Source organism: Mixophyes fleayi, chromosome 10 (genome assembly GCF_038048845.1).
Source record: "Mixophyes fleayi isolate aMixFle1 chromosome 10, aMixFle1.hap1, whole genome shotgun sequence".
In the NCBI taxonomy this organism is placed as follows: Eukaryota; Metazoa; Chordata; class Amphibia; order Anura; family Limnodynastidae; genus Mixophyes; species Mixophyes fleayi.
Genome location: NC_134411.1, coordinates 69,957,677 through 69,983,668, shown reverse-complemented (window position 1 = coordinate 69,983,668; position 25,992 = coordinate 69,957,677). Strand labels below are relative to the sequence as shown.

Below are 25,992 nucleotides of genomic sequence, written 5' to 3'. Positions count from 1 at the left end.
TGCTTGTTATAGCTGGTAACACTTGTTTAAATGGCTGCTGAAATGTTATTACGTATATTTATCTCTTTCTTTGCTCAGGGGGGCAGTAAAGAGTTCCATAAGTGGGGAGAAATTTGATAGAAGTCTTGGAGGTGATAGTGAGAGGTAGTTATTATCAGAGAAGAGGAGACGCTTAGGTGAAAGGGAGGTTGAATAGGCGAGAGGGAATATATAGCATGACTAGGTCAGAGATGCATGAAGGGAGGAAGTTGGTAAGGTCCAGCAGCTTAAATTTAATTCTTGAGGAAATGGGGCAAGTTAAGGGATTTGCAGAAGGATGAAGTGGTGAGGAGTGGTGATGTTGATATGGAGTGGCCAGAGAATAAGACCAGTCTATGGTATTTAAGATGGATCGTAGAAGGGAAAGTCGGGTAAGAGGGAGGCCAGGTAGTAAGAAATTACAGTTGTCAAGGTTGGAGTTCATCAGAGAATGGATAGGGGTTTTGGTAATGTCCTGCGTGAGATCGAGGCGCATTCTGTCAATGGTTGGAAGGGAGAGGCGACAGCGCAATGATGTGTGGAGTGAAGCTGAGGGCGGAGTAATGGATGACACCAAGGCAGGGGTTTAGGGAACAGGTGAGAGTATGCTGCGTGAGAGAGACTAGAGGAGGGGGTATTGATACTGGGAGATGATGATCTTTGTTTTCAACATGTTGAGCTTTTCGTAGCTTTAGGTATCTCCAGATGCAGATGAAATAGAAGCAGTGGGACAGGGGATAAAAGAGAAGGAGGAAGAGTCCCTTTGTCAGGTTAGCTCACGAATAATTGAGTGAGATCCTGCTGTCTCAATGAGTATTGACTAAACTTCCCTGGAGGCGCGGAGTTTAACAAAATGGGAGGTGTTCACCAGGGATTCCCGACAGGGAATATGGGCTTCTGCGGCTCCCACTTTGCAGGTCGCGGCCCTCCAGGAAAGCTCCCAATGTGACAGATAGAGAACGAGTTACATAGCAGGAGAATGATCCAATTCGGACATCAAATGGTGGTAACGAAGATTACCATTTTATTATAAAACATTAATACAAGGGTTTTATGAAGACTTGAGTAATTTGCAGATGATAATCACGAAGACATGCAAGAATAGTAACTGTCAGCAACATTCATTAATACAAGCTGCATATGCAATAGCTGTTGATCCAGTAGAAAGAAAAACAATACCCCATGAATGTTGTTCTCAAATAATAGTATACCCATACCTCCAAACTGTCCCAATGTAGGAGGTACAATCCAGATTTTAGGACAGTCCCGCAGATCAGGAATTTTGTTCCGATTCTGGGACAGTTAGGAGATGTGTCTCTAACAATTTCACCTTCAATGCCACATATACCAGCAGCAAATGTGCGGTATTGAAGGGGTGTTATTCAGAAGTGTTGGATACAACCCCAGTTGAATGTGGTCCACTCCAACATGATGTGACCACTGACTATTCTCGTGTGCATATGATGTCCCTATTCCTAATCTGACAAATCTGAGAGATGTGATTTACTAGTGGCTGTACTTCTGCTTTATAGGAATAAAATGTTAAGCAGTTTTACACTAGACTTGTTCTTATATATATATAAATGCAAAAAATATATATGAATTTATCTTATGAAAAAAATTAAACAGGCGTTCAAAAAGAATGGCTGCGCAAATTTTTTTTATTGTGTATTCTATAATATTTTTGGCCCAAATGTTATATTTTTGCTTTTATGTTCAATAGCAAAATACAATACAAATGTATATAATAAAAGTCTGCCCTTAAAATAACATCACCACTACTAAAACAACAAGTAAAAACAAATATTAATTACATTTCTATCAAATATGTGCTTGATCTGCATTTTTACTTGCCTTGATGCCTTGAAAAGTGGAAAATGCAAGAAATGGAGCAGGCAGTGTTCAGAAATATGCTACCGCAATGCAAGTAAGAACGCAAATGGATATAGACAAACTTCGTACAATCACTTTTAGTATACATCAATTTACATGTATTGACCTAGCAATATAAGACATACATGGACTACATTAGCAGTAATTGTTTTCATCTAATAGAAACATAGAAAAAGGAGTATGAGGCAGCTTTCCATTTCATCTTTCCCTTCTAGATAGTCCATTATTTCAAAGGCCTATTTAAAAAATATATTTATATCTTTCCTAACCATAATATTGAGAGAATTAAGAACTAAAAACTGGGGTACAAGAGGGGTGTGACCATATTTGCAGACACGTAGGATCCTCTGCACTTACCAGACACTCCTGTTGTGCCCATCTTCCTAATTACAGGTTCAGCTTGCACTGATTTGCCCCCTTTTCTGTTCCCCTCTTCTCATGCCTCTACTTTCTAGTTTTGTGAGAGGCTTTACCTCATTGCTGCTGCGTATTGTATCTTTTTGCCTATTTTATTGTCTTGTAATCATATGTATTGTCTTGTCTGTGGACTCTTTATGGCGCCATATAAATAAGAGATAATGATAATATCAATGCTACTCAAGCTGTACTCTGTATTAAAAGTATAGTCTGTATTACAAAACAGGGAATGTTAGTTCCACATATTGCAATACATCTTCAGACGACCAACTGATGTCAAAGTCTTCCCCAGTCCTATCCTGAACATAAATATTATCATGCATTGTAATACTATAAATATTAACATGATCATTGATACGCTTTAATTTTGGTAAAGCCTTATCTGTGCACAGCTTTTAAAGACAAGTACATCCCAAGTATACAAATACATACATAAATGCACTAAGAATAAAGAAGAAACAGCCATAAACTGAAAAATGTACTTTTGTTCTACAAGAAAAATATATATAATTTGTTATGGCTTGTTTATGTCGAAGTATGTTTGTTTTAATAAGCCTTTATTAATCCTTAACAACCAAGATGTACATTTTGGCTACCAAATCAGAATATTACCCAGGTGGAATAACAAAATAATAATTTGAGTAGGATCACTATCTGCCAGGCTTGTAAAAAACTGATCCTAGCACCAATATTTCTAAAGCCGCAATACAATAATATCAAGTTTTAAAGCCATGTAAAGTGACAAATCTAAGTGATAGTCTAAATTATAAACATTAGTGCTTCCCTATAACATCGTAGAGGTGTGACATCACCCTATTACATCATAGTTTGTACTGACCAGCAGCAAAAGACTATCTTTACAGCCATACTATTGTTATCTGTAGATGGGATCTGCTGAGAGAATGGGAGAAACTTCCAAAGCAATTAAGAAACATCAAGGAAAGCAGCTTACTTTAAAACATTCTGACATTCGAATGACCGCCACTGTGTAAGATGCAGTTCCAGGTAAGGGATATTGAATGTATTTAGCTTCCAACAGTTTAAGGGTTACAATTGCTGTTCCATCAGGCCAAACAACACAAAGCTGAAAAATAAAACTTTACTCACTTCATTGTTTGTGAAGAACAGGACAATCAGAGTCACACAAGCTGTCCCCACCACAAAAAGTAAGATGAGCAGGAGCGGATAGTGCTGGCTTATGCACTGATACTTTTCGTAAAGTGAATGCGTAATCATCCAGTCCTCGTTGTCCTTAATCAGATACTTTCCTTTGGATGGCATTTTAATCCAGACTTGTTTCTTTTTCTTCCCCCCGGATTTCACAGCCCACAAGACAGACTAAAGCTTGTTGTCTCCCCTGTCTGTTGTGCTGTGTCTGTCTGATTCACATGGCAAGCCTGCATTAGCCGTGAGAAGTTTGCAGCTGGGGTAAGGTAAGAGAACCAGCTCCCTCCTCCTAAAAACATGTGCAGCTTATCGGAGGGTTGTGAGCAGGCATTGCTGTGCCTGGTTGATATCCTCTCAGTCTACTGCAATGACTTGCCACACTCCATCTCATGCTTTTATCCTTGCTGGCTCCTTTGTATTCTGTCAGGGCAGAGAGCAGACAGAGAAGGACAGTTTTAGGATCAAATCATTAACAATTTTAGTCAAACACAAAAATGTACGTAAGGCAAAATATAGAAAAGAACTACAAACACTGGATACCTTTAAACTACAAATATACAGTTGGGAAAACGAAGCACCAGCCTCCCAGAGTTAATAATTTAATTGTCAGTTGTTGGAACACAGAAGCTGCTGTCTTACATGCTGAATTATAGGAGGCTGTCTTTCCTACACAAAGGACATCACAGAGTCCATGACAGCTCATTCAACCTGCGAGTCTGCAGGTGGCTCTTGAAAGGGAGTTGAGGTCTGAGAAGATGCTGAGTGGTCACAGAGAGGAGGAGTCTCAGAATAGGTACATGACGGTAATTAATGACTCAGAGACGGATCACATCTGTGTAACAACTTGTTTGTCAGCTCTTCCATTGATGCAATTTAAATAAATGATATAAAATAAAGCCAACCTATGTAATTAGACCTATTTCACCGAGTGCTAGAAGGATGTACATGCTTTGTAATTCATATTCAAGGTTTTCATGTTCCAAGTAGCTTCTCAGTAACTGAAAGAGTCACATAAGGACTACAGGTGTACAGGAAATGAAACACTGAATAATAGACTGTCTATTAACTTCATAAGCAGTGAGCTACTCAATACAAACAGCATCATCCAACATTTAAGCAGCATCGGTTCACAGCCGAACACATTACCTTATTCAAAAGCATGCATGCAACTGTATGTAAAATGTCTTGAGGTCTCTCTGGCACGAAAATTCCTGTATTCTGTTTGGAATGTATTGTGTTAAGCTGCCAACAGCACTCGGGCAGCATTTAAAGTGTTATTTATAGTGGAAATCTCATTAATCCTGTCCTATACGCCGGGGTATCAGATTAGTAGACACAAACTGTGAATGACACATCTAAAATAGCCTTAAAAGCAAGTGTGCAAAAGGAATAGTTCACTAAAGAACATATCTTATCTGATCATAGTAATGCCCACTAAGAAAAAAACTTACTCCATCCACAATGGAAAACACAATTAGCTCCAATGCAGCATTGAAAAGTCCCAAAAGAGGATTCAACATGCAAAATCCCAATATAAAACAGCATATATTACCTTCCCTCTCTAGGTGAATTTCGCACCCCTCTCCCAGAACAATAAAACTAATTTGACAAATAGGTTATGTTTTGTCATCAGTGAAATCAATGTCAGATATTTAAGAAATCACAGAGACATTAACAACCATAAAGCACACAGTAAAATAAAATAAAAAAAACTTTTAAAATGCAATATTTTACAACAAAGTAAATACACACAATGCAATAATAGAGAAGTTATACATTTGCCCAAAATATTGTACTAGAAAATGTACATACTTGTTTCTCTTAAAACTTCAAAAATACTTTCCAAGCCAATTCACAAAACTGACACAAGAAAAATAAATAGATTTGTTTTCTAATTTCATGTAATGATGGTGGGAACTAACCCCCCCTGAAAAGCTATTATTAGTGCAGTTTTGAAGAGAGCTGAACATGAATTTTGGAGAGTGAAGTGATTAATAAAATGTGGAGGGAGAGCGTGTACAGAGAAGGGGAGTAGAATAGGTTTAAACAAAGAAACAAGTCTGGCTGCCCCTTTTCCTAAGCTGCTTTCCCTCCCTCCATGGTAACCGGCCTATTCAGATCACACAGCACTGCTCAAGTCTGGGAATTAACTCACTGTCTGCCAAATTACCTTGAAAAACAACAACAACAAAAAACCGATGACTGACAGCTACACATACCAGAGTGACCAGTAGCGACTCTGTTACCAAACGGCTCATCAGTTCATCTCTAGAATAAATGTTTTTCCTAGTCTGTTTTTCTTGCTTTGTTTAAATTCATCCTTATGATTCAACATCAGACTGCTTTAAATTTGACCTGGCACAGACTATAGCTGTGGGAAGATGAGGCCCCGGAGTGTAAAATGTTACTTCCTTACATAAAAAGTTGTCTCATTAGGGATCAAAGCCAGGTTGCACTTAATTTGCAATGATCTGTGGACACATTTTTAAACAAATGCAAAACAAAGCCAGAACTTGGATCGTAGCTCCATCAAATAAGGCAGTTGCAAAATATGTTACATACCCAGCATATGAAAAGGAAAGATAGAGGGCTAAATTTACTACGCTGCGGGTTTGAAAAAGTGGGGATGTTGCCTATAGCAACCAATCAGATTCTAGCTTTCATTTATTTAGTACCCTCTACAAAATGACAGCTAGAATCTGATTGGTTGCTATAGGCAACATCCCCACTTTTTCAAACCCGCAGCTTAGTAAATCTAGCCCAGAGGCTGGAACCTTGTTAGTTGTGTCTTATCAAGAGTACGTCTAAAACTAAAATGTTTTTCAATTTAGATTTATATTGCAAGTATGTCCTTCAGAAGAAAAAAACTGTAACAACTCAATATAAAGCTACTCACATACAAAAATCTCATCTATAGTAATAAGGCAAGTACTTACCGTCTCAAAATAAATGTAATGGATTAATCAATTTGGTCTGATTCGCACTCTCTAGGAAATGACAAAGTTTAAAGTCAGAGGAAGTATAAAGAACTAGTGCATGTAGTTCTACGTGGGGCTATCCAGTGGTTGTTGAACCATATCTTGCAGCATTGTGCACCAGCTGCTGTCTGGCTGGATGGATATCAGAACTTTCTGGGAAACTACAGAATGTTAAGTGTTCCATAGTGAGAGGCGGTTTATAACTAGTGCATTGGAGATTTTTACGTGTGGCTATCCAGTGGATGCTGAACCATATCTTGCAGCGTTCTGTACCAGCTGCTGACTGGCTGGGTGGCTGGATGGTTGGCAGAACTTTCTGAGAGATGTGGAACAACAGCTGCACAGTTTACACAAAGGAGACAAGGCTATGCCAGAGTAAGCTCTTCTGAACATGGTGGAATCTTACAAACCTTACTAATACAATTACAAATAAAAATAAAGAATAGTTAAATATAACACATCTGGGAGAAACTTAGTGTAAAAGATATTACTAGAAGACAAGTAAACGTTTGGCCATTTCCAATGATCGTTTTGCCACTGGGGGTACTGTTCTACTAGAGTATATAGTGAATGATTTCACAAGAATGCAGTGTAACAGATGCCACTTATATTCATACTTGCCAACTTTGGCAAGGCTTGCTCTGGGAGATGGGGGGGAGGTGATCGTGTTGGGGGGGAGGGGGGGGGCCCAGCTGGTTGCATCATTTGGCCCTGCCCTCTAAGCATCAATTGCCTTTTTGGACCAATTAGAACAGGGGGTGGGGCCACGTTGATGCACGATTTGCGTCCTAAGCCCCCCCGCCACTGTATTGCTGTGGTTGTTATGAACTGGGAGCTTAGCCTGCTCTCCCGGGAGTGCAGGTGGACTCCCAGAAATTCGGGTTAGGCAACTATTCTCATATTAATTAATGCAAATACACATTTGAATGAGGGAACTCAGTAGGCCTGATTAATTAAGGAAAGTAAAGGGAAAAAAATTAGTAACTTTGCACCTTAGCAAAACCATGGTGCATTGGAGGGGGGGCAAATTTAAAATGTGATGGCAGATTTCATAGTTGGGGTAAGGGATGTTCTAGATCAACTTTAAATTTCAGTGTAAAAATAAGCTATGAATTATTTGTGTGCTACATAAAAAAAACAGACAGTATTTATATTATGTGCAAAATAATAAACTAATTTGCACCCTTGCATTGTAACATGGTTTTGCCAAGGTGCAAAGTTACTCATTTGTTGCTTTACTTTTCTTAACGAATCATACCCAGTATATTTACTTAACATTTACAGAAAATTAAAGTGAAACTAAACCCAACTAATACATATATTTTCCATTTTACAATCATAAAGATAGAATAGAGAGTTTTAAATCAGTATTTATAAAGTGTTCTGTTTAGACATAGGTTTAAAGGACTGTCCACAAATCAAAAAGGCTGATGGTTACACAACATCAAATATATAATTGTAAAACTTTGACAGGATATAAAATATTGGTAATTCTTATTACTTGCAATGTGTGCAGGATGTGAGGGTGTTTAGGATATGTTGGTGCACCCCTGTCCACAATAAAGCATGCGCTTATGTTTCACTTTTTATTTTAAAAGGTGATATACGCTATAACATATGGAATGTATCTTGGTACTCAAATAAAATTAAATATTAGTAAAGATATGCACATGTGCCTAGACGAGATTGTACAGATTGTACCCAGTCGAAAAAGTAAAAGTATTGATTCAAAGTTCTTCCTACTATGACTTTAGGAATAATTAATTTACTTCTTACATTTACCTAAAATGCTGGTAAATCATGCCTTAAATTATGAAAGTGAGGACTGTATACTACGTTGTCACATCTGTATTTTTTGCTGCTTTGTATTATATTGCTCAAATTGTGCCTAAATATATACTTTCCCTCTTAACGTACACCTGGCTGGTGCAAAACTGCAATGATATACAAAATGGAGGTCTTGTTGCTCTGAGGAGGGGGGGGGGAGGGAGCTCTGTGGGCAGCTACTAAAATACATACATATAATGTACAGTCTTCAAACCCCCTAAACTCAATTAAATAGCTCATGCAAAAATGCGAAATCTTGATTTGTCATGTGTGGTACAATACAAACTGAATTCAACACAAAATATACCAATGCACTCAGTTCCTCCCGTGATGTGAAGCAAAATGATTCAGCCTTGCAGTCAACAAATTAATGAGCTAATACATGCACTTATGTACTAAAACAGGTACAATACTGCACAAAAGCATGATGTCACAAATGTTGCAGGCTAAGTTTTGTACCTTTGTAGGTTACTTGTCTACAATCGTCAAATTAGAAAAGACATTCATAGAATTTGGCTTTATCAAGCTATTTGAACCAAGCACCTCTGTGCAGAGGTGTGGGTCTGTTTTAGAAGTAAGTTAGCACATGATTTGATATGAATCAGATACCACCATCCCTTTAACACATACACAGTCTCAACCAGTTTTAAGTTATTAGGGACCTTGTTGTTTAATAGACAAAGAATGGCTAACTGCTTAATTGTGAAAAAAAAAGTGTGGAATCTTTAATAAATAGAATATATAGTCTCCAATAGGACACATTTCCTGTGACCCAGTCATTATAGAAATATCTGCTTTTCAGCTATTAATGCTTGAATTAAAAGGCACTCATAACAGCCAATTATCCAGATTTGCACACAATAATACATATGTTGGCCAATTTTTTTATCCTACAAATTTGGAAAGTTTGAGCACCTGTGACCTACACACAGAGGATGTGTGTAGGAGACATTTAACCAATATGTAGTGATAACAGAGCTGAACCTAGGAACTGGTCATGAACATCCATAGTGATGTGACTGAGTCTTCCTGGAAATTGGTTTAGCCAACAAAATGGTTGTGATTAGATGACACGTGTTCAATCAGAACGTCACACGCTGCTAGAAAATCAGAGTATTGAAATAATTCATGTTCCAGCGCTACATCCCTAAACTTTTTATCTGACAACACTTGGTTATTGTGGTTCAAACTTTGGTAGCTCCACTAATCAATTCTTGCAATTACTTTGCATAAATTGGTTGTGTGTCTGTGTCAAATATTATTACTAGTCAAATATTATTTGCCTTGAAAAGTAAACAAACACCACTTCCTATAGCTGGAAACACACAGAATAGTGGTTTGCTTAGACAAAATCTGTTATCAGTGCTTTATACCCAAGTATAGTAACCAGCAACATTTATTTTCTTTAACTAGAGAATAGTGTTGTTTTACTTGTCCTGTAATGATTAACAGCTTCAGGAAGAGCAGGAAGAGCAGGCACAGGCTCTATGGTATTAACAACCTGTATCCAGGATCTGGGCAGCCAGAAAATCACATTTACTTTAACGATATGTTATCTGATAAATTTAAACAAGGAAAAAACACTACAACATACAAATAAAAATGAAAGTTTGTATTGTTACTTTGTACTAAGAGTTATGTACCCTTTAATTTAGGTGGTTTAAGTGGAAATGAGAATAAGGTCTTGTAGAAGTTTGAAATTGTGCTAGATATTTAATACATTTTGTTAATCTAACTGCATTCAGTTATTTTTGTCTATTAAAAACTGAGCCCAAAATCAATATAGCCAATTAATTAAAATTCCAAATCAGAAAGCACTAGGATCAAACCTACTTTTCGGCCTTAGCGGTGAGTGACCAGGACATTTACAGTTTGGCCACACACATGGACGTTTGACGCTTAGGACATGTGGCCAGATCCAGCTTGCACTAGGGACTGGCTACACAGTGAGAGATGACAGCATACAGGCTGATGGTAGTCAGCATCAAGCTGCATTTTACAACATGCCCAAGTATGATTTTATACAGGATATTAACGGACAACAGGTTTATTTTGGGGCCAACTAGTTAGGTGTTTTTAGCCGTTAGCAAACATTCAAATCACCTTTTCTATGGTCTTATGCTCCCATTAAATACGCCATGTGTACTAGTGTCACATGACTCATTTTGAAAGATGTCCACATATCACAGAAGTCAGCACATCTAAACATGAGGGGTCTGATTCATCAAGGCACGTATCTGCTGATTTTGAGAAATGGTGTTCAGAATCACTCTGCGCATGTCCAGAACAGACAGATACGGCAGATAAACAGAGAGACATGGGCATGTATGCTACCAATGTTCCTGCGATAGTGAGCGCAAGGAGCACTTACTACAGCTTCTGACTTTGGGGAAGCTCTACGGCAATGAATGTGACTTGATTTTCTGCCATATCTCTTGCAGCATCAGCTCTGGGGCTAGTCCAGGGGTAGACAACCTGCGGCTCTCCAGGTGTTGTGAAACTACAAGTCCCAGCATGCTTTGCCAGTAGATAACCAGCGATAGGTGGCAAGGTATGCTGGGATTTGTAGTTTCACAACACCTGGAGAGCCGCAAATTGCCTGCCCCTGGGCTATTCTAAATCCCGATTAATGATGACAATCTCGTATGCATCCTGTAACATGAGTTTGCAATCACGAAAAACGATAAAATGTATTTGTATGTTCAATATACATTAACAACGCTCTTCTATATGTATTCCATGGAAAAATTTAAAAAAAAAACCTTTTTCCCACTCTTTTATCATTAATGCCTGTATGTTTCCTCCCATTCTATGTATATTTTTTTACTTTGTTTTCCTTTGTGTTGTTTTGAGAATATATAATCAACATAGGGATTGGACGTATTGTGCAGTGTCTTGTGTAATGGTGCACAGCAGATCTACATCCAAATTCAACAGCGCAGATATCTTGAGATCCGTTCTTTAATAAATTCAAGAGTTCGAATCTCATTGATAGCTGCGTAGAATACGGAGCGCGTGTTGCGTTCAGAATGTGTGCCTTGATGAATCAAGCCCAAGATGCCAAATATAAAAAGGTACTTATTATAATAGTGTTTCCTTTTTAATGGTAAGCAATCTAATAGTAACCTACCTACACACTCAGCATTTTATACATGCAGGTAGAGGACAGAATGACATGCTAAGCAATTTACAACAAGCCAATATATATTTATATATTTACTAAACTGCGGATTTGAAAAAGTGGAGATGTTGCCTATAGCAACCAATCAGATTCTAGCTGTCATTTTGTAGAATGCACGAAATAAATGAGAACTAGAATCTGATTGGTTGCTATAGGCAACATATCCACTTTTTCAAACCCGCAGTTTAGTAAATATACCCTTAAGTGTGAATGATCATAGCAGAAAAGCTAATTCCTACATGCCTATGTCTCTCTGTTTCTCAGTCGTATCTGTCTGTTCTGGACATGCGCAGTGATTCTGCGCACAATTTCTTAAAATCGGCAGATAAGTGCCTTTATGAATCAGACCCTTCATGTTTATATGCGCTGACATTATGGGCAGCACGGTGGCCTAGTGGTTAGCACTTCTGCCTCACGGGGGTCATCAGTTCAATTCCCATTCATGGCCTTAGCTGTGTGGAGTTTGTATGTTCTCCCTGTGTTTGTGTGTGTTTCCTCCCACACTCCAAAAACATACTGGTAGGTTAATTGGCTGCTATCAAAATTGTCCCTAGTTGTCTCTCTCTGTGTGTTAGGGAATTTAGACTGTAAGCTCCAATGGGGTTGGACTGATGTGAATGAGTTCAGCGCTGTGGATTCAGTGGCGCTATATAAATAAATGATGATGATTCCAGGGATTTCTAGCAAGTCACATATGTTTGTTATAAACTTTTCTACATTAATAAAATACATGATGATTTTGGAACTTGTTATAGAATACACCAATCACTAATAGCTAAATATACACATGTTTAATGCATATTATATTGTGGTAAGTCCATGAAATGTGCTCATATACAGTATCTGTGACTACTGCAAGTAGCAGCATGAATTTTAGTTGCAATGTGATTTTCTTTCAATAGGAAAAGTTGCCGTTGAACACCCTGAAAAACAAGTATGTCCACAACATAGAAGAATGAGTTATAATTTGACATGCTATAGATATACCATAGCTAATGGACACAATAAAATTTGATCAAACTACCAAATGTACAGTCCATCAGAAATCTGACAAGACACACACTGCCGTGCACACACTTTTTATATGGTAAGTTTAACAAAACAATTTTGAGGTTGATATTAGTTTAAAACCAAATTACATTGAATTCTGTATCAAATTGTTGTTGGTTTCCAAGAAAATCTCATGACTGACTCGTAGCTATCAGTATTTTGAACATTTGCTTTAGTTTTTCAGGTTTGCCTGCTATCTTTCCCTGTCCATTGCAACAGTATTAGGACATAATTTGCATTGTAAAAGAGGTACTCTAAACCATGAGGAAGGCTTGTCTATTTCACATCTAAATTGTGTCATGCTTCCCTTTTTGTTTTAATGTCACATTTTATTACAATTTATTGCCAACCTAACCCGAACTATGAATACACATGATTAATACCCAAGCACTGATATTTTTTATAAAGACTGAGGACACCCTTGAACAAGAAGCAATAGTTCACCACATTTATTAAAGTACTTAGTTTTTGCTACAGGCAGGTGAGGATTCAGCACTTCCTCACAAGATAGACACCAAAATACAATTTAAAATAAATAAATGTATTATTTTTGCTTTTGTGCAGATAACAATATATTTTCATTAATTCTCCAGTTCCCCTTTTGACATACTGCAATCTTCCATTGCCCCCCAAGTTTGTTCTTTCTTCATAGTTAACAATGGATAATGCAATCATTACTTATTCCCAAGCACTGAAGGTGATTTTTATTTGTTTCATTATTATTATCGTTTTTTTTATATAGCATCACCATATTATGCAGCGCTTTAGAAGGGGTATTTAATCACTCACATCATAACCTATTGTAGTCTTTGCATGTTACTCAGACTTCCAGTTCTTTATCAGCAAGCAGGATCATACTTAATACCAAGGATGTAAAAGTACTCTTGCTGAGGAAATCAAAACTGGACTGAGCCTCAGACAGTAGTTATATTCTTCAGGATCCTCTAATCGCTGATGATTATACACATGCTGTTTGTATTTGTCCTGTATGGGCTTACCGTATATACACTCTGCTAGCAGTATAACATAATGTTGATTATAGCCTTACCATAGATACAGGAATACATTACACAAATAAACAGCTCATCGTGGATGGTTCATGAACTCATACCCTCAGGATTCTTGAAGGTTGTAACAGTCCCACATGAACAAAGTTCACAGGGGAACGGCATTGACACCTTTACTGTTTCAAACATTCCAAGCGGTAAAAGAAGAGGGATTGATCCAGCCATCATAGACCCCGAGGATTCAGTGAATGGCACATCCATCATAAGTACAATTGAACAACACCCAAAGTGCATTTCTGGCTTTGGGCAGAGTTACTGTTTAAACAAATGGCATCAACTTCAATTTCTTGCTTCCATGGTTGTTTAATATAATTTAAAGCTAAAGCTGTAGCAAGAAATGTGTTTTTAAAGTAGAACTCCATGGCTCTCAGAACCTGAAGAGTATTCCACAACTCTCATGGTGGTAGCTGAGATATTTCATGTTTTATACAATATTAAATGAAGTAGATTTATTTCTTAAACGTAAAGAGAAAATAGGACATGAAGACTGTGGACATACCTTGGAGGATATCCTGAAATAGTCAACAATTATTTTAAGAGGCAAACAAATCACTAGAGCCAATACAGCATGGATTTTCTGCTGTAAAATTATTACCATTCATCATCATCAGTTATTTATATAGGACCACTAATTCTGCAGCGCTGTACAGAGAACTCATTCACATCAGTCCCTGCCCCATTGGGGCTTACAGTCTAAATTCCCTAACATACACACATACAGAGACAGAGAGAAAGAGACTAAGGTCAATTTGGTAGCAGCCAATTAACCTACCAGTATGTTTTAGGAGTGTCGGTGGAAGCCGGACCACCCAGAGGGAACCCACGCAAATACAGGGAGAATATACAAACTCCACTCAGATAAGGCCATGCCCGGAATCAAACTCATGGCCCCAGTGCTGTGAGGCAGAAGTGCTAACCACTGAGCCACCGTGCTGCCCCAACCATTGTTCAAGAAGCAAATGTTTTGGGATTTGCATTACTAGTGAAAGACATGGCTTGTAAAACAGATCAGTAGATGACACGCAATCGAGAAAAAGCTCACTCATGCTCTTTCATGTCAATTAAAGAATGTTATTAACGTGTTGAACTAATTTATAATCATTGTTACATTATATTGAAGAGACTATTTATGTATTTTTTAAATGGTTGCTGAACCATGATTGTAATTTATTTTAATATGAAAAAAAATGTTTTCGAGAGTGCAGTGTGTTCTTTTTGATAATGCTATCCAATGGGGGGGAGTTGAGGGTGGGACATGATGATGAGCTGTGTGTCATTAAGCACCATCCCCAACTTTGTGCAAAGAGCACTGGAGCAGTGGGTAAGTGCATATTAAGAAGAACTGGAATGTCCATACAGACTGGTGCAAATCCAAGGGCTTATTTTTTCCAATTACCTATTGGCTGTGGCCTGTAAATTACCTCAATGTATAGACAGTAGGTGCTCTTTAACTTTTACTACATTTCACCACGCCCTAAGAATTTCCTTCTTTTATCTATCAATCATAATGTGAATGGGAAATGAACTGAATGTTCTGTTTTTATTTTTAGCAGTCTTATAATTGCAGAATCTAATTCTAGAACGTGCATAGTTAATGCAGCAGACAGAGAATAAGACTGAACATTTTGAGTGTGGATCTGTGTTGGTACGAGATGACCATAGTAGATAAAGCAGTTTATGGAATGTTTGAAACTTGAAGGTTCTGCTGGAGAACAAGACACAGATATCCCAATGTCAAATTATATATTTGGAACATATTTCTAATTACCAATGTCCAATAAGATAAGGACGTATTTGCTGAGGTTTCGTAGCTGATTTATGGATAAGAAATTGGTTACCTAAATAGGTATAACAAGCTAAGTTCTTGGACTACATGATGTTACAAGATAGATAGTTTTATTATTAAATGTTTTTCTCCAGCACAACAGTAAAATCTCGATTCACATCTACATGCAGAAAATTTACTTTTGACAATTAGTTTGTTTTTACGCTTACTTGAAATATGTGAATTTCTTGTAGGCAGGTAATTTTTTTTTGCAATTTGGGAGCAGTATCAGAGGACAGCATGTCACTGTATCAGGTGTGATGACACATCTTGCCCCACCCACTAGGAAACTGCATCATCAATTCAGGCTCACCCCTTCATACTTCCTCTACATATTTCCTGTATAAAGTGCTATAGAGATGGTATACATTGCATTCATATAAATATGTTAATACAAGGGATGAGAAAAGTGCTATTGTTGCTTTCTCCAGCAGCAGAATGGCTGTGTCCATCCCTTCTATAGGCCAAAGCAGCAATTACCATAAGCATAGAAGAGGCAACCTTAATGGACCTGTATGTTGTCCAAAATTAAATCTCATTAGGCCTGATTCATCAAGGCAAATATCTGCCAATTTTCAGCATATCAAATGCAAAATCACTCTGCGCATGCACAGATTCGGGACATACGTCCGTGAAGGCAGCCTTGTCTGCTGCGTCTTCAAATGCAAAGGACACTTACTATAGCCTACGATTTCAGGGAGTGAACAGAGAAGGAAAGGGGCATTTTAACGTTGTCAATGTACAGTAGGGGCATGCCAAACTCCATAGTCAATGTACGGCACGGGCGTGCCAAGCTCAAACACATATCAAAGTTACTTGTTTTTCTGTCGTATCTCTTGCTCCAGCTACAAAGCTAGTCTAAGTCCTGATCAGTAATGATGACAGTCTTGTATGCATGCTATAACATGTGTTTGCAAACACAAGCAACTGTAAAAATTTATTTTCTGCTCAGTAGACATTAACAACCTCCTAATAAATGTATTTTTTGTACAAAAAACATAATGAAACACTTTTTATTTATAACTGTTTTATCATTAATGCCTTTATTATTAACAGGTGAGATTAAATCAATTGTAATTTTTTTACTGTGCGTTCTTTTGCAAATTAATAGTCCACATAGGTATTGGACGTACACTGCATTTCAACAGCACACGTATCTTGAGATCCGTGCCTTGATGAATTCGGGAGCATGCAAAGACTAAATACGTGTGTACAATACTAAATGCAGGTTGCGCTCAGTAACGTTCAGGACTTGATGTCAGCATCACAACATTCAAAGTGTAAGAACCCCACCTTGATTTCTGTCCAGTGACACATTTTATCTTAAAATAGACATGGTCATAATGATGTCTTGGTTTTCTGTTTCAATAAGGAGGGGAGGGGAGCCCTCATTTTGCATTATGTTTGCTTAATTGGAACAACAAATAACTATTTTATAATGTTTAATTTCAGGCTCCCAATTCTAAGGCTGAAAACATTCCAGGACATTTTTTTTTTTAAATGGCTCTCTTCCTACCTGGATTCCATCGGCCGCTAGACTACAAGTTGACTAATAAAGAAGCTATAACTAATATTCACAGATAGATAGATATTTGCAAAGCTACATCTCACAAATGTTACGAAGGATTAGAAAAGCACCAGACAGAATTAAGGTACACATTTCACATTCACCTTAAATCCTGGATTTAGCTGAACCTCAGGCCCTGGACAGTTCACCAAGCACAAGAAGTAGGGCAGCCCCAGCTCCCACTGGTAATGTATACCTTGTCTTTAAGAAAGGTCTCAAAGAAGTTGGAATAAAAATACATATTTATCAGAGTTTGAAAGTGTAAAAAAAGTGCCCTTTTCACAATAGTGAAGCACTACCCCCTCTTCCCGTATTTACTTAAATTGCATACCACAATTTGTTCTTATCACATACTTAATACTGGATGGTTACACTAGCAAAGTTTAGCTTTATTTTGGTATACAATGTTTATAATCCCAGTAGGCTGGCCATGGGTATATATGATATTTGTATTATTTGTTAAGACACCTTGGGGCAGATTCACTGTTCTTAAGGACAACGCAGGACGCACATTATTACCGTTAGTACGGTGCTTTTAATGCATAGAGCTGCGAGCAACAACCAGTGTTGAAATTACCGTACTGACGGTAATAATCATCATGACCTATTTATATACTAATTTCACAGTGCTGTACACATCACAACTCACATCAGTCCCTGCCCCATTGGAGCTTACAGTCATACATACACACACGCACAGACAGAGAGAGACTAGGGTCAATTTGATAGCAGCCAATCAACCTAATATTTTTTTGGGGGGTGTGGGAGGAAACCGGAGCACCTGGAGGAAACCCATACAAACACGGGGAGAACATACAAACTCCACACAGATAAGGTCATAGTCGGGAATCAAACGCATGAGGCTGTGCTGTGAGACAGAAGAGCTAACCACTAAGCCACCATGCTGCCCATACGCATCTACTACCGTAGTAATGGGAATAGTGCGTAGCCCACGTTGTACTAAAGAACAATGCGGGGAATTGAATCTGCCCACTTATATCTGACTGTTGTATTATGATTTAAAATGTCTATTTTGACCTCCGTTTACTTTTTGCTGTTACAAAATAAAAACGGAAAAAATCAATGCAAATTCTGTCATTTGCAAGTACAAAACAAAAACTCAGGCCAGGATTGAGATATTTTAATATAATGAAAAGACTTTTGTTCATAATTTGACAGGCTTTCTTTTTGATATATTTAGTGGACATGATAGCTTGTTGGTGATTGGTTTCTCAAATAGTGGTGGGTCCTTTAAAAGAAGCGCCAGTACTTAGATTTTGATGGAGCGAATTGATCTCCAAGGCCTTGCTTCTGAATCTTGGTATGTAGTTACTTAAGAAGACATGTGAGTGCCTTTCCTTATTCTATTATTGAAATGATTGTGTTTCTATCTAAGCAATGTGAGTGCACCAGGGCTGGCATTTGTTGTTAGATGTGGCCAATTTTGGATTTTATATTATGCAAAGAATTTGTTCTTCTATCGGAGCACACAAGTTTTTTAAATATTGAGTTTAATTAATTATAATATTTTTATTGCTTCTCTTATATCCCCTGGTTTCATTTTGTGATATTTGAAATATATATGATTCCATATATACACATACATACAGTATATACTTTTCTCAAGATTTGGGTTTACTATAGGGACAGGAGCAATGCATTGAAAACATTTTTTTCTCTCGCTACATTTTATGCTTTGTTTTTAACCAGGATAGACTTTCATCATCATCATCATTATTATTTATTTATATAGCGCCAACATATTCCGTAGCGCTTTACAATTGGGGACAAACATAGTAAACTAATAAACAAACTGAGTAAAACAGACAAAGAGGTGAGAAGGACCTGCTCGCAAGCTTACAATCTATGGGAAGGAATTACCTAAGACTCCTGTTCTCCCCTATATTCAGCACTAATAGATCAAATGCAAATTTGAATCTAATGATCCATTTCTATGAACCAATTAGCATTGCTTTGCATTGGAGGCTTCATTCAGGTTCCGACATCACTGAGATTTCCTCTAACAACACACATTCACTTTGAATGCCTTGTGCAATACATATACATACACATAAGCCAATTTGAGAATAATGTTTGCAACTTATGTTTAATTAACTATGTATATTAACCAGAGGCAAATATTTGTACGGATTCATTTTTTTTATCATATCTATAAAGAGAATACATTTATTTTACTATTCTACTATTCATTTACCATTTGAAACAGCTTTAGGATAGAAAAGTGTTTTTTACTAAAACAAGAATTGACAATCCTCACTTTAGATAACAGAAATCGTTTGTCTCCTTAGCTATTGTAAATAAACAGATAAGACCATGTAATTACTCTCATCTACTTTATACATCCTTTTAGAAGTTTTTCTTTTTCTTTTTTATTGCCATCGGTCATTGCTAAATATGCATGTCAGAAGGCAACACCATTTTCTCCACTGCGTCGGCCACTTAAGGAATTTTTATTTTTTACTCTACACCCGAACACTACTAACCTGTGAGCCAGTGCCTCTCAGCTCAAAAACTGTGGGTGCGGATACTTAGTGAAATAAATTCTACCATCTGTTGTATAGGTTCAATGTAGAATTTATGCTGGTGGCAGGGAAACGGTTAAGGAGCACACAAAAAAAAATGATGCTGATATAGACCTTCATTCTGCACATGGCAGCAGTTAGCTCTAACCTGACATAAAAGTAGTATTGATTTTACACAGACCACACGTCGTAGAGAAAAAAAAAAACACAAGAAAACAATGAGCCATGCAGACACTGACGTACATCGGCATACATAGTTAGACATGCCCAACTGAGTAACCAAAAAAATATTTGAAAATACTATCCTTTTAAAATACTCAAACACTGGTTTGTTATAGACAGGTTTACAGGGACTAGCAGTGCAATGCAGCTGGCAGCTGTGTTTTGGTAAAATGTGTTCTTTACTTTATTTTGTACTATTTATTTTGTATGATAAGTGAGTGCTATTCACAGAATTTACCATTGTGGTATTAAGCACTGTTACAGTGAAGTGGTTTTAGCATAATGAGTCAGCCGGTACAATGTGTGTTTAGACTGAAATACATAATTCTATTGATGTTCCACAGGAAGTCAATACAGCTTATATTATTGAATTACTGAAGAATAATTTTTGGAATGACCTGTGGATGTGATGTAGTGCACAGTATAATCATTTGGTTTCAAAGCATGCCACATTAAAAATCCTACCCTTCCCCCCAACCCATCCGATGCACATACACAATAGTTGCCAACTCTCGGAAACTTGTTTCCGGGAGAGGGGGCGAGACTGGAGGGCGGGAGGGGGCGGGACGATGCCAATCGCGTCATTTTGGCTACTATGGGTTTTTTTTGTGCGTGGGAGGAAACCGGAGCACCCGGAGTAAACCCACGCAAACACAGGGAGAACATACAAACTCCACACAGATAAGGCCATGGTCGGGAATTAAACTCATGACCCCAGTGCTGTGAGGCAGAAGTGCTAACCACTTCACCACTGTGCTACCTTATTCCCTTGTTAATGATTAGATGCCCTATATGTTGCCCTAAATGTTGGTATCATCCAATCCAACCCTGCCTATTAATGCACAGGCTGCTGTTAAGATTCTAATTGACTTAATGTTGCTTTAGGCATGACCACTACATGGCTGGATTCTAACAGATGTTTAGGAGATGTAGAACGAATACAATAGGTTCTCTCACCCTAGTCAAACATACAAAAAACAGTCATTTCTGTAAAGTAAAATGAACATTAACCTCGGCAACTTCCAGTTTGACAAAACTGAAACAAGAATCTGACTAAAAGCTGTTCGAGGGTAAACAATTTTTGTACTTGGTCACAGCCCAGAGGAAGTGGTTTCTAAGCAAGCGAGAGACTAATCAGAAGCTTCAGCCTCAGACACAGAGTGAGCAAGCATGCAAGTCTGCCTTCTGGAGAGCAACAAGAACAGTTGCATACAACCTGTACATAGCAGGTTCATGTATTCACATACACATATGTTAGGGGTTGTTTAAAATGGTGCAGTACTTTGAATTCTTTGTTATTCCAATAAGTTTGGAATTTGTATATATTTTAAAGGGGTGCTCCGGTCAAAGACTCTAACCTTCATTTGTTGTTTCCCCTTTGTTTTTGTCTGTATATATCATATATTAAGGAACACATGTATGAATTATTCTTGTTATAAGACTTGTACGGTTTACATTGACTTATTTTCCCAGTAGTCCCTTTATCTTCTCCCATAGCATTTTTGAGCCAATCTTGTTGAGATGACAGGGGTCAATTTATCAAGCTACGGGTTTGAAAAAGTGGAGATGTTGCCTAAAGCAACCAATCAGATTCTAGCTGTCATTTTGTAGAATGTACTACATAAATGATAACTAGAATCTGATTGGTTGCTATAGGCAACATCTCCACTTTTTCAAACCCGCAGCTTGATAAATTTACCCCACAATAAAATAGCTTGAAGGTATGACCTAGTGGCAAAGAATTTGTGTGCAGGGGCGCACTGAGGATTTTTAAGGGGGGGTTACCCCTCCACCCATAAAAAAAAAAAAAAAGCATGCGCAGCAGCTCCGTTTCGGCAGCACTTTACTATACAGCAGCCGCAGCGATGTCAATGAAGCGTCTGCGGGCGCCGCAGACGCTTCTTTGACAGCGCCGCGGCTGCTATATAGTACAGTGCCGCTATGTAGGACACTTCTTTAGCGGAGGGGGGGGGTTTCTGGAGACCCAGAAACCCCCCCCCCCCTGCGTGCGCCCCTGGTGTGGTATCACTGGTATCACTGGGAGCATGGTATGATATAATCATACTTGCCAACTTTTAAAACCTGCCCTCCGAGAGATCCCGGAGGACAGGTCATGTGACAAGTGTAGGGGACGGGGTTACACCGTTGCTTCACCATAGAAAACTCAGACATTAGTGAAATTGACTGGCAGGGGCTGGTCCTCCACAAGTCTCCGGGAGGTTGCCTAGTAGGCAAGTATATATATATATATAATTCAGATGAGTGGGCAGGTCTATTACACAGCAAGCAAAGCATTTCCTCATAGCCTATGCAGAGGGAAAGAGATATGTTTAGAATATGCATTTCATTGTACTAGGCACAATGAAACTAAGAATAATGATGAGATTATAATCCTGTTAATAGATTGCACTCCCTCTCACCCTTTAATGACTCTCCGTGCTCCCTGCTAATAGCAGTCACTTCTTTTATTTGTACTTACCTATATCTGGCAATTCAAGCCTGATAAAGCCTCTCAGCTGCCTGCATGAAAATGATTGGACGGGTCTGCAAACCTGCATTCACACGCAGCTCTTCAGCTTCCTGATACATTATAATATAGCATATTTAAAACTGTTAAGCTTCATTATAATGTGTTATCACATATTGCAAATGTCAATCTATTAGAAAAGCAGGAGAGCTGTGTGAAAGTTGGGGACTCATTCCCTTGAGCTCTATAAATGGTATTTTACTTTAATTTGGCAAACTAAACAGCATGGCAACATCCATTCATTTATCACAGATACACATTCAAACAGAATAATTCTTGGTACAGTATAAAACTCTGGGATATTGCAGTGAAATCTATACTTCAAAATCTATACGGTGGCACAAAATATTTAAAATGTTATTATTGTTATTATTAACATCATTCACCAGCAAAGATTGACGAATACAAAGTAATTTCCCTAGTTTATGATTCCTTACTTCTTGTTTGACCTGATTCTTAGATGTCAAAAAAAAAAGTTTCTATATTTAGAAACTCACTTTTTGTGAGGGGATTGTAGCTGTACCAACCAGCAAGTGAATGAACTGTTAACTGTTATCTAATTTGAAAAGTGTCTTGCAATATTCACAAATAAATACATTTGTTGATGTTTACATGCCATGAGATCCAGCGCTTGCTATGTAGCTGAGTGCAAGCAATTTATTTTTTTTAGTTAGCAATAGGCTTAATTAATTTATCTTTGATAGATTAAAGAAGACAGTCGGTTGTTGGTGGGAAAAAGACTCCTGCCATAATGAAACACAGAAAGACATAAATTACTTTATGGCACAACACATAAACAGCAACAACAAAAAAAGCCAGTAAGAATCAAGTCAAATTCATTAACATCAATAGGACACCAAGGAATCAAATAAATGGGATTTTGCAAGCTCACTGTCACTTGTTAAGGATGCAACCTGCAAACCTAGGATGGTCCCAGTAGCTCAGTGAATTTGTGAGACAATGATCCCATCACATCACTACAAAAGAGTCCCTTATTGGGAAGTCTTCATTGTATTGTCTGCAAATTAGTTTCAGACATGAAAGGAACAAACCAATCACCCAAAATTTTTCAAAACCACAGCGTTCATATATGTTCATTGACCTTTCTGTCTAACTGAAATACTTTGGTAAAACTAAGGGGACCTTTTACGGAAAATTATGGAAAACTTCAATTATACTTTTGTATAACTTGTGTATAACAAGTTATATAGCAAGACATTTTATTTCATATCACCATAACAAACCAGATGGGTTGGTCTTTTTCCAGTTTCAGATCCTTTTCTCTCAAAAGGACTTTCCAGAATACTGATTTGGGGGATACACACACCCAGACCTCCACCATTACTTGTTTGGAGCACTGGGCATAGGAAGAGAATTTAAGCTTTCACATTGCGTGTTTCAGGTCCTAATCGGTAATTGAAGCTTGCCAATACTACTAATAAGCGCAAACAATACAGCAAAAGTGAAACGTAAAAAGAAAGGACTTTATTTTTGATGTAATATTTATTTTCATTGATTATTTGTAGGGTAGGCACTATTCCCTTTAGGACAGTGGTACTCAAAGTTTTAAACAATGATGATCTCATTAAATGTTTTTTGTTTATCCTTATTTAAACTATCTTTAGTATTATTCTATATATTTCTTTTGAATATTACCAGCTCCTCAATATAAGGAAAGCATCTTGCTTTTCATTATTTTCTATAAGAGGCTCCCGAACATAGATAAAGATTTTTACTAGAGATGGGCGGGTCCGGTTCTCCGAGAACCGAACCCACCCGAACTTTGGGTATCCGAGTACCGAGCTGAGCAGCTCGGTACTCTCCCGCCAATTCCGAATCCAAATCGAGGCCGAACGTCATTGTGACGTCGTCGGATCTCGGGACTCGGTTCTCGCGATACTTCAACTTTATAAATACACGCCTCCACAGCAATCCATCGCCATTTGACAGAGGGAGAGAGCAGGGTGTAGTCATAGGCTAATTAGAGCAGGGACAGAGAAAGAATACAATATTGTTCTTGCAATTGCTCTAACCAAAATCGCTAGTGCAGAGAGGAGGATAGAGGTTTATTATTTTTTCTTCATATTTGGCACTCCCCAGCGCTTTTGGGTTGTCCCCCATAATTGTGCATTAATATTTCTGGCTGTCAAAAGTCATATCTGTCAGCAGTATCTACTCAATAAATGTTAGCACTCCTCAGTGTTTTTGGGGTGTCCTCTCTAATTGTGCATTAATATTTCTGGCTGTCAAAAGTCATATCTGTCAGCAGTATCTACTCAATAAATTTTAGCACTCCTCTGTGTTTTTGGGGTGTCCTCCCTAATTGTGCATTAATATTTCTGGCTGTCAAAAGTCATATCTGTCAGCAGTATCTACTCAATAAATTTTAGCACTCCTCAGTGTTTTTGGGGTGTCCTCCCTAATTGTGCATTAATATTTCTGGCTGTCAAAAGTCATATCTGTCAGCAGTATCTACTCAATAAATGTTAGCACTCCTCAGTGTTTTTGGGGTGTCCTCTCTAATTGTGCATTAATATTTCTGGCTGTCAAAAGTCATATCTGTCAGCAGTATCTACTCAATAAATTTTAGCACTCCTCTGTGTTTTTGGGGTGTCCTCCCTAATTGTGCATTAATATTTCTGGCTGTCAAAAGTCATATCTGTCAGCAGTATCTACTCAATAAATGTTAGCACTCCTCAGTGTTTTTGGGGTGTCCTCTCTAATTGTGCATTAATATTTCTGGCTGTCAAAAGTCATATCTGTCAGCAGTATCTACTCAATAATTTTAAGCACTCCTCAGTGTTTTTGGGGTGTCCTCTCTAATTGTGCATTAATATTTCTGGCTGTCAAAAGTCATATCTGTCAGCAGTATCTACTCAATAATTTTAAGCACTCCTCAGTGTTTTTGGGGTGTCCTCTCTAATTGTGCATTAATATTTCTGGCTGTCAAAAGTCATATCTGTCAGCAGTATCTACTCAATAAATTTTAGCACTCCTCTGTGTTTTTGGGGTGTCCTCCCTAATTGTGCATTAATATTTCTGGCTGTCAAAAGTCATATCTGTCAGCAGTATCTACTCAATAAATTTTAGCACTCCTCAGTGTTTTTGGGGTGTCCTCCCTAATTGTGCATTAATATTTCTGGCTGTCAAAAGTCATATCTGTCAGCAGTATCTACTCAATAAATGTTAGCACTCCTCAGTGTTTTTGGGGTGTCCTCTCTAATTGTGCATTAATATTTCTGGCTGTCAAAAGTCATATCTGTCAGCAGTATCTACTCAATAAATTTTAGCACTCCTCTGTGTTTTTGGGGTGTCCTCCCTAATTGTGCATTAATATTTCTGGCTGTCAAAAGTCATATCTGTCAGCAGTATCTACTCAATAAATGTTAGCACTCCTCAGTGTTTTTGGGGTGTCCTCTCTAATTGTGCATTAATATTTCTGGCTGTCAAAAGTCATATCTGTCAGCAGTATCTACTCAATAATTTTAAGCACTCCTCAGTGTTTTTGGGGTGTCCTCTCTAATTGTGCATTAATATTTCTGGCTGTCAAAAGTCATATCTGTCAGCAGTATCTACTCAATAATTTTAAGCACTCCTCAGTGTTTTTGGGGTGTCCTCTCTAATTGTGCATTAATATTTCTGGCTGTCAAAAGTCATATCTGTCAGCAGTATCTACTCAATAAATTTTAGCACTCCTCTGTGTTTTTGGG

At 37.9% G+C, this 25,992-nt stretch overlaps 1 protein-coding gene across 4 annotated transcripts in view; it reads right to left on the bottom strand.

The window, feature by feature from the left end:
* Nucleotides 1-25,992, bottom strand: part of ADCY7 (adenylate cyclase 7) — a 161,941-nt gene that overhangs the window by 85,151 nt on the left and 50,798 nt on the right. For 2 of the 4 annotated variants that reach the window (XM_075188855.1, XM_075188852.1), the window contains exon 2: nucleotides 3,436-3,915. In XM_075188855.1, coding sequence (XP_075044956.1) covers nucleotides 3,436-3,609 — 174 coding nt within the window. In that variant the 5' untranslated portion in view covers nucleotides 3,610-3,915. The other 2 variants (XM_075188853.1, XM_075188854.1) reach the window with 2 other exon arrangements.